This window comes from Ranitomeya variabilis, chromosome 7 (genome assembly GCF_051348905.1).
Source record: "Ranitomeya variabilis isolate aRanVar5 chromosome 7, aRanVar5.hap1, whole genome shotgun sequence".
In the NCBI taxonomy this organism is placed as follows: Eukaryota; Metazoa; Chordata; class Amphibia; order Anura; family Dendrobatidae; genus Ranitomeya; species Ranitomeya variabilis.
In genome coordinates this window covers 150656573-150671133 of record NC_135238.1, presented here as the reverse complement: position 1 = coordinate 150671133, position 14561 = coordinate 150656573, and the positions used below count along the sequence as shown (strand labels likewise).

The 14561-nt window shown below is 50.0% G+C and overlaps 1 protein-coding gene across 3 annotated transcripts in view; it reads left to right on the top strand.

Moving 5' to 3' along the window:
• HYCC2 (hyccin PI4KA lipid kinase complex subunit 2) overlaps positions 1–14561 on the top strand; it is a 99945-nt gene that overhangs the window by 60738 nt on the left and 24646 nt on the right. The window contains exon 13 of one of the 3 annotated variants that reach the window (XM_077272041.1): positions 4169–4306. The exons of the other annotated variants lie outside the window; for them this stretch is intronic. Within the exon in view, the coding sequence (XP_077128156.1) occupies positions 4169–4306 (138 nt within the window). The remainder of the gene's footprint in view (positions 1–4168; positions 4307–14561) is intronic. 3 annotated transcript variants of the gene reach the window in all.

Here is a 14561-nt window from a genome sequence, read left to right as displayed (position 1 = left end):
GTTGTAAAAAAGCCAGACTGGAATTTGCCAAACTACATGTTGACAAGCCACAAAGCTTCTGGGAGAATGTCTTATCGACAGATGAGACAAAAATGGAACTTTCTATGCTCACAGGCGGAAAAATGAAGCATATCAAGAAAAGAACCCTGTCCCTACTGTGAAACATGAAGGAGGCTCGGTTATGTTCTGGGGATGCTTTGCTGCATCTGGCACAGGGTGTCTAGAATCTGTACAGGGTACAATGAAATCTCAAGACTATCAAGGGATTCTATAGAGATATGTGCTGCCCAGTGTCAGAAAGCTTGGTCTTAGTCGCAGGTCATGGGTCTTGCAACAGGATAATGAGACAAAACACACAGCTAAAAACACCCAAGAATGGTTCAGAGGAAAACATTGGACTATTCTGAAGTGGCCTTCTATGAGCCTTGACCTAAATCCTATTGAGCATCTTTGGAAATAGCTGAAACATGCTGTCTGGAAAAGGCAACCTTCACACACGAGACAACTGGAGCAGCTTGCTCTTGAGGAGTGGGCCAAAATACCTGTCAAGAGGTGCAGAAGTCTCATTGACAGTTACAGGAATCGTTTGATTGCAGTGTTTGTCTCATATGGTTGTGCAACAAAATATTAAGTCAAGGGTACCATCATTTCTGTCCAGGCCGATTTCATGAGTTTTTTTTTTACTTTTTTTTTTTTTTTAAATTCTGTGGAAGAATGGTTGAAAAGCAATGTCTGACTTTCATTTTTTCCTCAAACTCAAAAACATTTCCCGGATCCGCGCATTCCTTGACCGTGACACCACAAAAACACTAGTGCATGCCCTTATCATCTCCCGCCTCGACTACTGCAACCTCCTACTCTCTGGACTCCCCTCTAGCACTCTGGCACCACTCCAATCCATCCTACACTCTGCTGCTCGACTAATCTACCTGTCTCCCCGCTATTCCCCAGCCTCTCCCCTATGCCAAGCCCTTCACTGGCTTCCTATCGCCCAGAGACTCCAGTTCAAAACCCTCACAATGACCTACAAAGCCATCCACAACCTATCTCCTCCATACATCTGTGACATGATCTCCCGGTACCTACCAACACGCAACCTCCGATCCTCTCAAGACCTCCTTCTCTACTCCCCTCTCATCTCTTCTTCCCACAACCGCATCCAAGACTTCTCCCGTGCTTCCCCCATACTCTGGAACTCTCTACCCCAGCACATCAGACTCTCGCCTACCATAGAAACTTTCAAAAAGAACCTGAAGACTCACCTCTTCCGACAAGCCTACAGCCTGCAGTGATCCTGAACCTACTGAACCGCCGCACAACCAACTCTGCCCTCTCCTAGTGTATCATCACCCATCCCCTGCAGACTGTGAGCCCTCGCGGGCAGGGTCCTCCCTCCTTATGTACCCGTGTGCCTTGTTTGTGCTCATGTTTAATGTATTTGTCTATATTTGCCCCGTATTTCACATGTAAAGCGCCATGGAATAAATGGCGCTATAAAAATGAATAATAATAATAATTATTACTTTTGCCAGATTCAAGTTATTTCTGTGACCATTGTGGGTTTTTCTGTCATTTAACTAGGGGTACCAACAATTTTGACCACATGTGTAAGTTATCCATACACACTGGAGGCCTGCTATCTCCACATCTACCCTATAATCATCCCCTGATAAAATCCTTGTATTCATGCTGACGTTGTAAGATATTCTCTACATACAAGGAGAAGAGACTTCCGGAGTATGTGCCTACACCTCTGTCATGTTATACAACCCATTTTCATGAACGTTTTACTGTACATTTTTTTTCAGGCCTCCAAGTGTGAAATATCCTAATTCTCATTCTTTAGTTTGGTAGAGCAGGCACTATAGAAACTGAAAAATGTAAAAACAAAAAAAACCTCCTAAGGCAATGCTACAAAGTTATTGTAGGAGCTCCGCTCAGTACCTTCCCGCAGAAATCTTAATGCAGCTTTATAAAGTTACGGTTTTAGTTTGTTGTATGTTTTGTTTTTACTAAATTACTTTAATCCGTGAATTCTCTCACTTTCTTGTCTCTTTTTTGATATTCTCCTCTATTGTACAAGTTGGCATGCCAGGCCTGTCATGTCTCCACAAGGAGAAATGTTTCCCCTTAAATGCCATTGTACAAGTTGAAAATCTTTGTAGCATGTAAAGTAAATGCTCATTTGTAACTGTAGTTACTGTTTTTGGTTGGGTTTTTGTTACCAAAATCCCTTTTTTTTAACTCTATTTTTAGATCTTTTTTTTCTTTCAAAGTTTCATAGTCTTTAGATATATGCACATAACAGAGCAGTGATCATGAATAGTGCTGAGGGGCAAGGAGCCGTGCACTGCCCTACAGGACGGGTTGTATTCCATGTGCGTGGAGATATTCTCCTTATATGCAATACGAATATTCATACAGAGTTCAATAGAAAATGGTTAAATATTTTAAACAAAAAAACCCTTTGTTTTAATGTATAATGTGAGGCATATTCCAGTTCAGTATAAAACTTATCTTTCTGCAAAACATAAGGCTTGTTTAGATGTGGTATGTCCAATAATGTGAACATCAAGGTATGATTACGCCCTACTTTTTTACATAAGTTAGTCATTTCATTCATGTATCATGCATTGTTCATTTGATTTTTAAGCCACAGAGTTGTATTAAAAGGATTGTCCATTACTGGACCACCCCAATATAATCAATTCAGGATCCGAAATTGTGTACATTCACCTCCTGTACTGGCAGTATTCCTGTGACATTGGCACCGCTGTTCTCGCGATGATGTGACCTTGTTGTCCCATGCCGGCGGATGCTGTTGAGCGTCGGCGGCTGCTGTTGCGCGTCGGTGGCTGCTGTTGCTGTGCGGTATCGGCGGCTGCTGTTGCTGTGCGGCACCGGCGGCTGCTGTTGCTGTGCGGCGGCTGTTCTTCAATAATCTGTCAAAGCACATGTCCAATCTAATGAAATAGTGATGACTAAAATGACTAGCAGCCGCTCATTGGCAGCATCCGGCATGTGACAACACTGTCATGTCATCATAGGGAAGAGCAGTGCCATAGCAGGATGTGAATATGGGGGCCACCTGAAGGCTGACACTAAGAATACATGGGTCACAGGAACGATGGGTTAATATGCCGCCTCTAAAAATACAGCTAACTGAAAAAAAATCTGCCTCCTCCCCACCAGACTACACCTGTCCCTCCCAGTAATTCAGTTTTGCTTAGTGAGGGATGCCAGTCTTAGTAGAAGGGTGCCACAAGCGGCAGAGCTTCAGGATTTCACTTGTTTCCTATGTTCCCCCAGTGAAGTGACCAAGTAATAAAGATTTTTGGTACTCACTGTAAAATCTTTTGTAGTCTTAAATGGGGGACACAGCACCCTCCGTTGTTTTAGGAGAGGGTTCTTGGTTTCTGCTCCTCCTATTTTCTTTTGCACTAACCGGCTGCCCAGGTATAGTCTGATGGAGAGGTATATCCTTAGGGCTCATACTCACCTGCGAGAAACTGATGAGTCTCGCATGTTAATAACCGGCACTCAGATCGGAGCGTGCAGCCGCATAGCAATACATGCAGCCGCCCGCTCAACTCCTGAGTTCCGGGTGCAGTGCCGGGTATTGACATGCGAGACTCATCCGAGTTTCTCGCAGGTGAGTATGAGCCCTTTGTGTCAGCCTTTAGGTGGCAGCATATTAACCTCATGTTCTCTAAAAATCTTTATTTTTATTTTTATTTGAAGTCCTGAATTGATTAACGAAGCCCTCCCATAAAGATTTTTTTTTTTAAATCAGTCCGTGCGTTATGTGCAAGTAGTGTGAGTGCATCAATATACTCGCCCACTAGCGCCTTCTCCGGGATCCAGCGCCATTCTGCTCCTCTCCGGAGTGCCGTCACTGCTCTTCAGACTCTCATACACAGATTTATTTTAAGTACAAATCTTTGTGGGAGTGCTTCCTTAAGCTGGTAATGTCTGATGGTGGCCTGGTAAATATGTATGTTAGTTTGCTTGTTATACACTGTTCATGTTTTTCATTTTGGTAAAAGTCAATGGACTTGAGATCTTCTTCTTTATTCTGATCTTATTTTGGATCCACAACCAGCAACCTAATGCAAGAAGTAGCAGTATCTACTAAAATACACTAAAATGTTCCTATGTTGAATCCCAGATGGTTTTGACCTCGCAACTGACTCGAATCCTGGCTCCCCGAACTTGCGCACGGCTCCAAACCTAGAGGACACTCCTGAAGGGAATGTTCTTGTGTACCTGACCCCTGAGACCATCTTTCCAGAAGCTGCCACAGAGGGTAGGCCAGAGATGTGGAGACAGGCGTCTAGAAGAGAGTTGTGGAGAATCCCTGCTCTCTGTTTATAAAGAACCCCTTCCTCTTTCATATTTTTCCCTCAAAGCGCAATAGTTTCTCCAAATCTATGAATCAAGGTCAGGTATTGATGTTCTGTTAATTAGCGCTGATTAACAGTATTTCCCTGCGGACATGCTTGGCATGGCTGTGGTATACCACCTACGCCGAAGGAATGGGATCTCTGCTGGGGAACTCTTATTTCACAATGTGTTTCCTTTGTGGCGGCCCAGTTTTGGTATTCTTGCCTGTATCACACATCTTTGTAGCGGTCACATGCTGTTACAGCTCTGGTTAGTGACATCAGTTTTTGTGTTGTACACCTCTACTATCACTCTAATTTTCTGTAGAGCACTATGATATCAATTACCAGAACCATATGATTAGCTGCTGTCTTCAGCTTTTCCCAGCGCTGCTTCGGTCGCACACTACTACAACCTCTGACTGACCGGATGTCAGAGGTAACATTACGAGCTCTCAGTGCAAGCCTATGAGAACCTCTTTCTGGCTCTCAGATGCGTATATTGAGTTATGACTTCTGGATTGCCCAGAAAACACTGGATCCGGCAGGTGACAAACTGCTGTAGACCGACCAGAGCGACGCCGGTAAAAGATGAAGACTGCAGCTGATTGCTATAAGACCAGGGCAGAGAACTTATAGTTGCACCATTCCAGCACTGTAATAAAAAAAAAACGTTGGAGTTGTGCTTTTAAAAAAGACAGATTAAAAAAAACAAACAAAATACATTTAGAATATTTGACTAAACTGATATTTAAATAAGTTTTCCACCGCTTTTTGAAAACTGGCTGGAAAAAAAGATCTTTATAATATAAAAAGCATTATTTTACCCTACCAAACCCAACCACTCCAGCTCTGCATCTCCAGTGCTCACTCCCTGGGCCAGAAGAGATGATCTCCTGTCCATCCGGTGCCTGACCCTGCAGACAGTCAGTGGCCTGGGAGGTCGGGTGGAGGAGATTCAGAGGTACAAGTATTATTCCCTTCTCTTTGGTCATGTGGGAAACCTCTTTATCTTCTCTGTGAGAGTATGTGGATTTCCTGTGCATCAGTACAGAAAGTTAGACAAAACACAAGCATTTTCTCCCAATAGATGTTAAATTACAGCTATAAAAAACCATTAGCTAAAACTGTAAAATTATAGGAGAACATCACATATTTAATCCAATAACTTTCAGACAACGACACTGCACTTATTGTGCTCGGAGAAGATTGACTGCAGCTTTGTATTTGTTCCTGTTGCATAATTGCTTTGCTTGCAGCAAGGAAAAAGCAACATTAATAAGGTCAGCCTACTACAAATACTTTATAGAGTGGAAGCCGATGAGCCTCGCATCTACCTGCAAGCACAGCTTCGCTAACGATAGGTAGATACATCTGCCTTCTAATGTCTATGAATATTTTATGATCTTCATAGATTATGACGATGTTCCAAGTATACAGCTGCATTTATAAAGGTCTGATGTCATCGTGTTGTATTGGTCACAAACCAGAAGACCGCACCAGAGCTTTCAATGGCCATGCGAATACTGGGAGCACATCGATCACTCTTGAAATGAGACTTCCCAAGTCCTAGAGTCAGTTTATTGAAGCATGTAAACTTTTGTGACCGCATGTACATGGCTGCAAATTGCTCAAGGAAGATTGGTATTTGGCTTTTTAATATTTTTTACTTGGGAACACTCGAGCTGCTATTACACCAATTGGGACCCATACTTTTATTTTAACCGTGTTTTTGTGCATGTTCTTTCTGAGCCCTTTAGTGGATAGAAGAATAGATGGCTAGGAGAGTGGACAGATGGATATTGTATACAGATCAGGTAACAGACAGCTTAACCGGGATATTTGATGGTTTTCAATAGGTGACTAACCCTTAAAAAAAACTACTTTCACCCATTCCATGACCCTACTTATTGCATCAGATATCATTGGGTTCTTAGTTTAGTGGAAGTAGAGGGAGTTTGGATATTCTAGCCATGTGAGGCTGGCCGGGCCGGGGAAAATCAGAATATTAACCCTGTACTTGTGCATACAGCTGGACATGCACCATTGCTTCAGGATTCTGAATTGATCTTTTCTCTTCACATAATTCTACAAATGGGTTGGTGAGAGAATGCATAGAAAATGCCACTCGTAGATTGCCGCTTTAGTAATAATAGGAATGTGGCATTTTGCAAAACTTCATCAATAAAAACAGAGCATGTATATAGAATCAAGAACAGGAATTGGCGCTGTAGGGTAAATTTGGTCTTTGTATTCGCCAAATACTGCACAACATACTGTATATGGACAACAGATTGGTCATCCAGTTTAACCCACTATTTCTCAGCAGTATGAAGACAGCAGAATTCAGATATCCACATAAAAGAGAAAGCGGCACTCACCGTCGATCTTTAATTCATTCATGTTGGCTCTATGATACAGATAGAATTAGCTATGGCCGCTTCATGTCCTGCAGTCTTGTTAAAGCGCTGCAAGGTGTCAAACGGCCAGAACCTTTTCTGTCTGCATCCGCATTCGGACACTGATGAATAAAAGTAGCGGCACTCACCATCGATCCTCAAGTTCCTTTCTCTTCTGTATGGACAAATACAACTAGATGGGTATTTCCTGAAGGAACTACAGATAGTGCTTTGGAATGGTGCCCGGGCTGCCCCTGCAAGACTTTCACACTTGGGTGCCCCTCAGGCGTTGGCTTGGTAGTTGTAGCCCCTAAAGGGGTGAGGCCACTCTGGGTCCGATTTGGTGGGTGGGGTCACTCTGGGACCAATTTGGTGGGCGGGGTCACTCTGGGACCGATTTGGTGGGCGGGGTCACTCTGGGACCGATTTGGTGGGCGGGGTCACTCTGGGACCGATTTGGTGGGCGGGGTCACTCTGGGACCGATTTGGCGGGCGGCGCCACTCTGGGTCCGATTTGGCAGGCGGCGCCACTCTGGGTCCGATTTGGCGGGCGGCGCCACTCTGGGTCCGATTTGGCGGGCGGCGCCACTCTGGGTCCGATTTGGTGGCCCAGGTCACTCTGGGTCCGATTTGGTGGGCCGGGTCACTCTGGGTCCGGTTTGGTGGGCCGGGTCACTCTGGGTCCGATTTGGTGGGCCGGGTCACTCTGGGTCCGATTTGGTGGCCCGGGTCACTCTGGTTCCGATTTGGTGGGCCGGGTCACTCTGGTTCCGATTTGGTGGGCCGGGTCACTCTGACTGACAGCAGGATAAGGGAATGGCTGATAACAGAGAATAGACTGACAGCAGGACAAGGGAATGGCTGATAACAGAGAGAATAGACTGACAGCAGGACGGGGAATGGCTGATAACAGAGAGAATAGACTGACAGCAGGACAGGGGAATGGCTGATAACAGAGAGAATAGACTGACAGCAGGACAAGGGAATGGCTGATAACAGAGAGAATAGACTGACAGCAGGACAGGGGAATGGCTGATAACAGAGAAAAATAGACTGACAGCAGTACGGGGAATGGCTGATAACAGAGAAATAGACTGACAGCAGGACGGGGAATGGCTGATAACAGAGAATAGACTGACAGCAGGACGGGGAATGGCTGATAACAGAGAGAATAGACTGACAGCAGGACAGGGGAATGGCTGATAACAGAGAGAAATAGACTGACAGCAGTACGGGGAATGGCTGATAACAGAGAAATAGACTGACAGCAGGACGGGGAATGGCTGATAACAGAGAGAATAGACTGACAGCAGGACAGGGGAATGGCTGATAACAGAGAGAATAGACTGACAGCAGTACGGGGAATGGCTGATAACAGAGAGAAATAGATGGGTATTTCCTGAAGGAACTACAGATAGTGCTTTGGAATGGTGCCCGGGTTGCCCCAGCAAGACTTTCACACTTGGGTGCCCCTCAGGCGCTGGTTTGGTAGTTGTAGCCACTCTGGGTCCGATTTGGTGGGTGGGGCCCCTCAGGGGCCGATTTGGTGGGCGCTGTATACTGCGGGGCTCTGCGCTGTATACTGCGGGGCTCTGCGCTGTATGCTGCGGGGCTCTGCGCTGTATGCTGCGGGGCTCTGCGCTGTATGCTGCGGGGCTCTGCGCTGTATGCTGCGGGGCTCTGCGCTGTATGCTGCGGGGCTCTGCGCTGTATGCTGCGGGGCTCTGCGCTGTATGCTGCGGGGCTCTGCGCTGTATGCTGCGGGGCTCTGCGCTGTATGCTGCGGGGCTCTGCGCTGTATGCTGCGGGGCTCTGCGCTGTATGCTGCGGGGCTCTGCGCTGTATGCTGCGCGGCTCTGCGCTGTGTACTGTAATAATAATAAGACTGCAGATAGTGCTTTGAAATTGTGCTGTGCTGTCACTTTAAGAGCTGATATTATCTGGCAAAACTGTGCTGGTGTGGTCATGTACAGTTCGCAGGCGTTGGCATAGTAACTGGGCCTGACTGCGCATATCAATGAGCTAATCAGCCAGGTGGCAGGTACATTTCAAATTGCCTCAGAAACCCGGCCATTATAACCTATGGGAAAATTTCCCTATTGAAATGCATTACAATGAGGGGAAAAAACATTTTCAAACGCAAATTGCGCCAAAACTACAAATCCGATCAACATGAAAAATACTTAGCACACCTCTTGGGGACGCTGGCTTCGAAATGACACCTCACTGGAGTCTGTGAGTGAAGCGGTTCGGGCCGCATTACGTGCGGACTGAATAATAATAAGAACTAGATGGGTATTTCCTGAAGGAACTACAGATAGTGCTTTGGAATGGTGCCCGGGTTGCCCCAGCAAGACTTTCACACTTGGGTGCCCCTCAGGCGCTGTTTTGGTAGTTGTAGCCACTCCGGGTCCGATTTGGCGAACGGCGCCACTCCGGGTCCGATTTGGCGGGCGGCGCCACTCCGGGTCCGATTTGGCGGGCGGCGCCACTCCGGGTCCGATTTTGGCGGGCGGCGCCACTCCGGGTCCGATTTTGGCGGGCGGCGCCACTCCGGGTCCGATTTGGCGGGCGGCGCCACTCCGGGTCCGATTTGGTGGGCCGGGTCACTCTGGGTCTGATTTGGTGGGCCGGGTCACTCTGGGTCCGATTTGGTGAGCCGGGTCACTCTGGGTCCGATTTGGTGAGCCGGGTCACTCTGGGTCCGATTTGGTGGGCGGGGCACCTCAGGGACCGATTTGGTGGGCGGGGCACCTCAGGGACCGATTTGGTGGGCGGGGTCACTCAGGGTCCGATTTGGTGGACAGGGTCACTCAGGGTCCGATTTGATAGGCGGGGTCACTCTGGGTTCGATTTGGTGGGCCGGGTCACTCTGGGTCCGATTTGGTGGGCCGGGTCACTCTGGGTCCGATTTGGTGGGCCGGGTCACTCTGGGTCCGATTTGGTGGGCCGGGTCACTCTGGGTCCGATTTGGTGGGCCGGGTCACTCTGGGTCCGATTTGGTGGGCCGGGTCACTCTGGGTCCGATTTGGTGGGCCGGGTCACTCTGGGTCCGATTTGGTGGGCCGGGTCACTCTGGGTCCGATTTGGTGGGCCGGGTCACTCTGGGTCCGATTTGGTGGGCCGGGTCACTCTGGGTCCGATTTGGTGGGCCGGGTCACTCTGGGTCCGATTTGGTGGGCCGGGTCACTCTGGGTCCGATTTGGTGGGCCGGGTCACTCTGGGTCCGATTTGGTGGGCCGGGTCACTCTGGGTCCGATTTGGTGGGCCAGGTCACTCTGACTGACAGCAGGATAAGGGAATGGCTGATAACAGAGAATAGACTGACAGCAGGACAAGGGAATGGCTGATAACAGAGAGAATAGACTGACAGCAGGACAGGGGAATGGCTGATAACAGAGAGAAATAGACTGACAGCAGGATGGGGGAATGGCTGATAACAGAGAGAATAGGCTGACAGCAGGACGGGGAATGGCTGATAACAGAGAGAATAGACTGACAGCAGGACAGGGGAATGGCTGATAACAGAGAGAGACTGACAGCAGTACGGGGAATGGCTGATAACAGAGAGAAATAGACTGACAGCAGGACAGGGGAATGACTGATAACAGAGAGGAGCTGATATTATCTGACTGACAAAACCTGTTTCCTAGTGGGCTCCTAGGCGTTGGCATAGTAACTGGATCTGACTGCGCATATCAATGAGCTAATCAGCCAGGTGGCAGTTGGCAGTTATTTTTAGAAATTGCCTCAGAAACCAGGCCATTATACCCTACGAGGAAATTTCCCTATTGAAACGCATTGAGATAATGCTTTCCAATGAGGGGAAAACAATTTTCAAATGCAAACTGCACCAAAACTACAAATACGATCGACACGAAAAATACTTAGCACACCTCTCGTGGACGCTGGCTCCGAAACGACGCCTCAATGGAGTCTGTGCGTGCAGTGGTTCGGGCAGCATTAATTGCAGAAAAAAGCCTAATAATAATAACGTTCGGATTACAATAATAATACTAGATGGGTATTTCCTGAAGGAACTACAGATAGTGCTTTGGAATGGTGCCCGGGCTGCCCCTGCAAGACTTTCACACTTGGGTGCCCCTCAGGCGCTGGCTTGGTAGTTGTAGCCCCTAAAGGTGTGAGGCCACTCTGGGTCCGATTTGGTGGGCGGGTTCACTCTGGGACCAATTTGGTGGGCGGGGTCAGTCTGGGACCGATTTGGCGGGCGGCGCCACTCTGGGTCCGATTTGGCGGGCGGCGCCACTCTGGGTCCGATTCGGCGGGCGACGCCACTCTGGGTCCGATTTGGCGGGCGGCGCCACTCTGGGTCGGATTTGGCGGGCGGCGCCACTCTGGGTCGGATTTGGAGGGCGGCGCCACTCTGGGTCCGATTTGGCGGGCGGCGCCACTCTGGGTCCGATTTGGCGGGCGGCGCCACTCTGGGTCCGATTTGGCGGGCGGCGCCACTCTGGGTCCGATTTGGCGGGCGGCGCCACTCTGGGTCCGATTTGGCGGGCGGCGCCACTCTGGGTCCGATTTGGCGGGCGGCGCCACTCTGGGTCCGATTTGGCGGGCGGCGCCACTCTGGGTCCGATTTGGCGGGCGGCGCCACTCTGGGTCCGATTTGGTGGGCGGCGCCACTCTGGGTCCGATTTGGTGGGAGGCGCCAATCTGGGTCCGATTTGGCGGCCCGGGTCACTCTGGGTCCCATTTGGTGGCCCGGGCCACGCTGGGTCCCATTTGGTGGCCCGGGCCACTCTGGGTCCCATTTGGTGGCCCGGGTCACTCTGGGTCCGATTTGGTGGCCCGGGTCACTCTGGGTCCGATTTGGTGGCCCCGGGTCACTCTGGGTCCGATTTGGTGGGCCGGGTCACTCTGGGTCCGATTTGGTGGGCCGGGTCACTCTGGGTCCCATTTGGTGGCCCGGGTCACTCTGGGTCCCATTTGGTGGCCCGGGTCACTCTGGGTCCGATTTGGTGGGCCGGGTCACTCTGGGTCCGATTTGGTGGCCCGGGTCACTCTGGGTCCGATTTGGTGGCCCGGGTCACTCTGGGTCCGATTTGGTGGCCCGGGTCACTCTGGGTCCGATTTGGTGGCCCGGGTCACTCTGGGTCCGATTTGGTGGCCCGGGTCACTCTGGGTCCGATTTGGTGGCCCGGGTCACTCTGGGTTTGATTTGGTGGCCCGGGTCACTCTTGGGTTTGATTTGGTGGCCCGGGTCACTCTGGGTCCGATTTGGTGGGCCGGGTCACTCTGGGTCCGATTTGGTGGGCCGGGTCACTCTGGGTCCGATTTGGTGGCCCGGGTCACTCTGGGTCCGATTTGGTGGCCTGGGTCACTCTGGGTCCGATTTGGTGGGCCGGGTCACTCTGGGTCCGATTTGGTGGCCCGGGTCACTCTGGGTCCGATTTGGTGGGCCGGGTCACTCTGGGTCCGATTTGGTGGGCCGGGTCACTCTGGGTCCGATTTGGTGGGCCGGGTCACTCTGGGTCCGATTTGGTGGGCCGGGTCACTCTGGGTCTGGTTTGGTGAGCCGGGTCACTCTGGGTCCGATTTGGTGGGCCGGGTCACTCTGGGTCCGATTTGGTGGGCCGGGTCACTCTGACTGACAGCAGGATAAGGGAATGGCTGATAACAGAGAATAGACTGACAGCAGAACAAGGGAATGGCTGATAACAGAGAGAATAGACTGACAGCAGGACAGGGGAATTGCTGATAACAGAGAATAGACTGACAGCAGGACAGGGGAATGGCTGATAACAGAGAGAAATAGACTGACAGCAGGACGGGGAATGGCTGATAACAGAGAGAATAGACTGACAGCAGGACGGGGAATGGCTGATAACAGAGAGAAAAAGATGGGTATTTCCTGAAGGAACTACAGATAGTGCTTTGGAATGGTGCCCGGGTTGCCCCAGCAAGACTTTCACACTTGGGTGCCCCTCAGGCGCTGGTTTGGTAGTTGTAGCCACTCTGGGTCCGATATGGTGGGCGCTGTATACTGCGCGGCTCTGCGCTGTATACTGCGGGGCTCTGCGCTGTATGCTGCGGGGCTCTGCGCTGTATGCTGCGGGGCTCTGCGCTGTATGCTGCGGGGCTCTGCGCTGTATGCTGCGGGGCTCTGCGCTGTATGCTGCGGGGCTCTGCGCTGTATGCTGCGGGGCTCTGCGCTGTATGCTGCGGGGCTCTGCGCTTTATACTGTAATAATAATAAGACTACAGATAGTCCTTTTGAATTGTGCTGTGCTGTCACTTTAAGAGCTGATATTATCTGACAAAACGGTGACCTGGTGGAGTTGGTTGGCGTTGGCATAGTAACTGTGTCTGACTGCGCATATCAATGAGCTAATCAGCCAGGTGGCATTTGGCAGTTAAGTTATTTTTAGAAATTGCCTCAGAAACCAGGCCATTTTAAACGCATAGCAAAATTTCCCTATTGAAATGCATTGAAACAATGCTTTCCAATGAGGGGGAAACAATTTTCAAATGCAAATTGCGCCAAAACTACAAATCCGATCGACATGAAAATAACTTAGCACACCTCTCGTGGACGCTGGCTTCGAAATGACACCTCACTGGAGTCTGTGCGTTCAGCGGTTTGGGCCGCATTAACTGCGAAAAAAAGCCTAATAATAATAATAATAACTAGATGGGCATTTCCTGAAGGAAATACATGGTGCTTGAACAGCGCTGCCAGCTTTACAGCAGCACTTTTCACACACGGGACAGGGGGGCCACTTACTTTTCCACACCCGAGACCGGGGAGCACTTACTTTTCCACACCCGGGACCGGGGCGCACTTACTTTTCCACACCCGGGACTGGGGCGCACTTACTTTTGCACACGGGGCCGGGGGCGCACTTACTTTTGCACACGGGGCCGGGGGCGCACTTACTTTTGCACACGGGGCCGGGGGCGCACTTACTTTTGCACACGGGGCCGGGGGCGCACTTACTTTTGCACACGGGGCCGGGGGCGCACTTACTTTTGCACACGGGGCCGGGGGCGCACTTACTTTTGCACACGGGGCCGGGGGCGCACTTACTTTTGCACACGGGGCCGTGTGATAAATGATCATGTCCTAAAATGGATACCGTACATTTGCATAGCTGCCATCTTTGGAAGGTCAAGTTTGGGGTAATGGAAAGTTCGCCATTATTTCCTATGGGAAATTTTTTTTTTAAAATGCGATTTAAATAAAATCTACATATCGGATCGACTATAAAAGTCATAGCACACCTGTCCCCACCGAGGGCTTCGAAACGCCGCCTGAACGGGGTCTCTGCGCCGAGCGGTTCGGGCCGCATTAATTGCGGAAAACGCGGAGAAGAAGAAGAATAATAATAATAATAATAATAAAATATAAGAAATCGGATTACAATATGTTGCTTGAACCTAGGAGGTTCAAGCACCATAATAACTAGATGGGTATTTCCTGAAGGAACTACAGATAGTGCTTTGGAATGGTGCCCGGGCTGCCCCTGCAAGACTTTCACACTTGGGTGCCCCTCAGGCGGTCCGATTTGGTGGGTTGGGTCAATCTGGGTCTGATTTTGTGGGCGGGGTAAATCTAGGTCCGATTCGGTGGGCGGGGTCACTTTTGGTCCGATTCTGTGGGCGCGGCCACTCTGGGTCCGATTCGGTGGGCGGAGCCACTCTGGGTCCGATTTGGTGGGCGGGGCACCTTAGGGACCAATTTGGTGGGTGGGGTCACTCGGTCCGATTTGGTGGGCTGGGCACCTCAGGGTCTCATTTGGTGGGCTGGGCACCTCAGGGT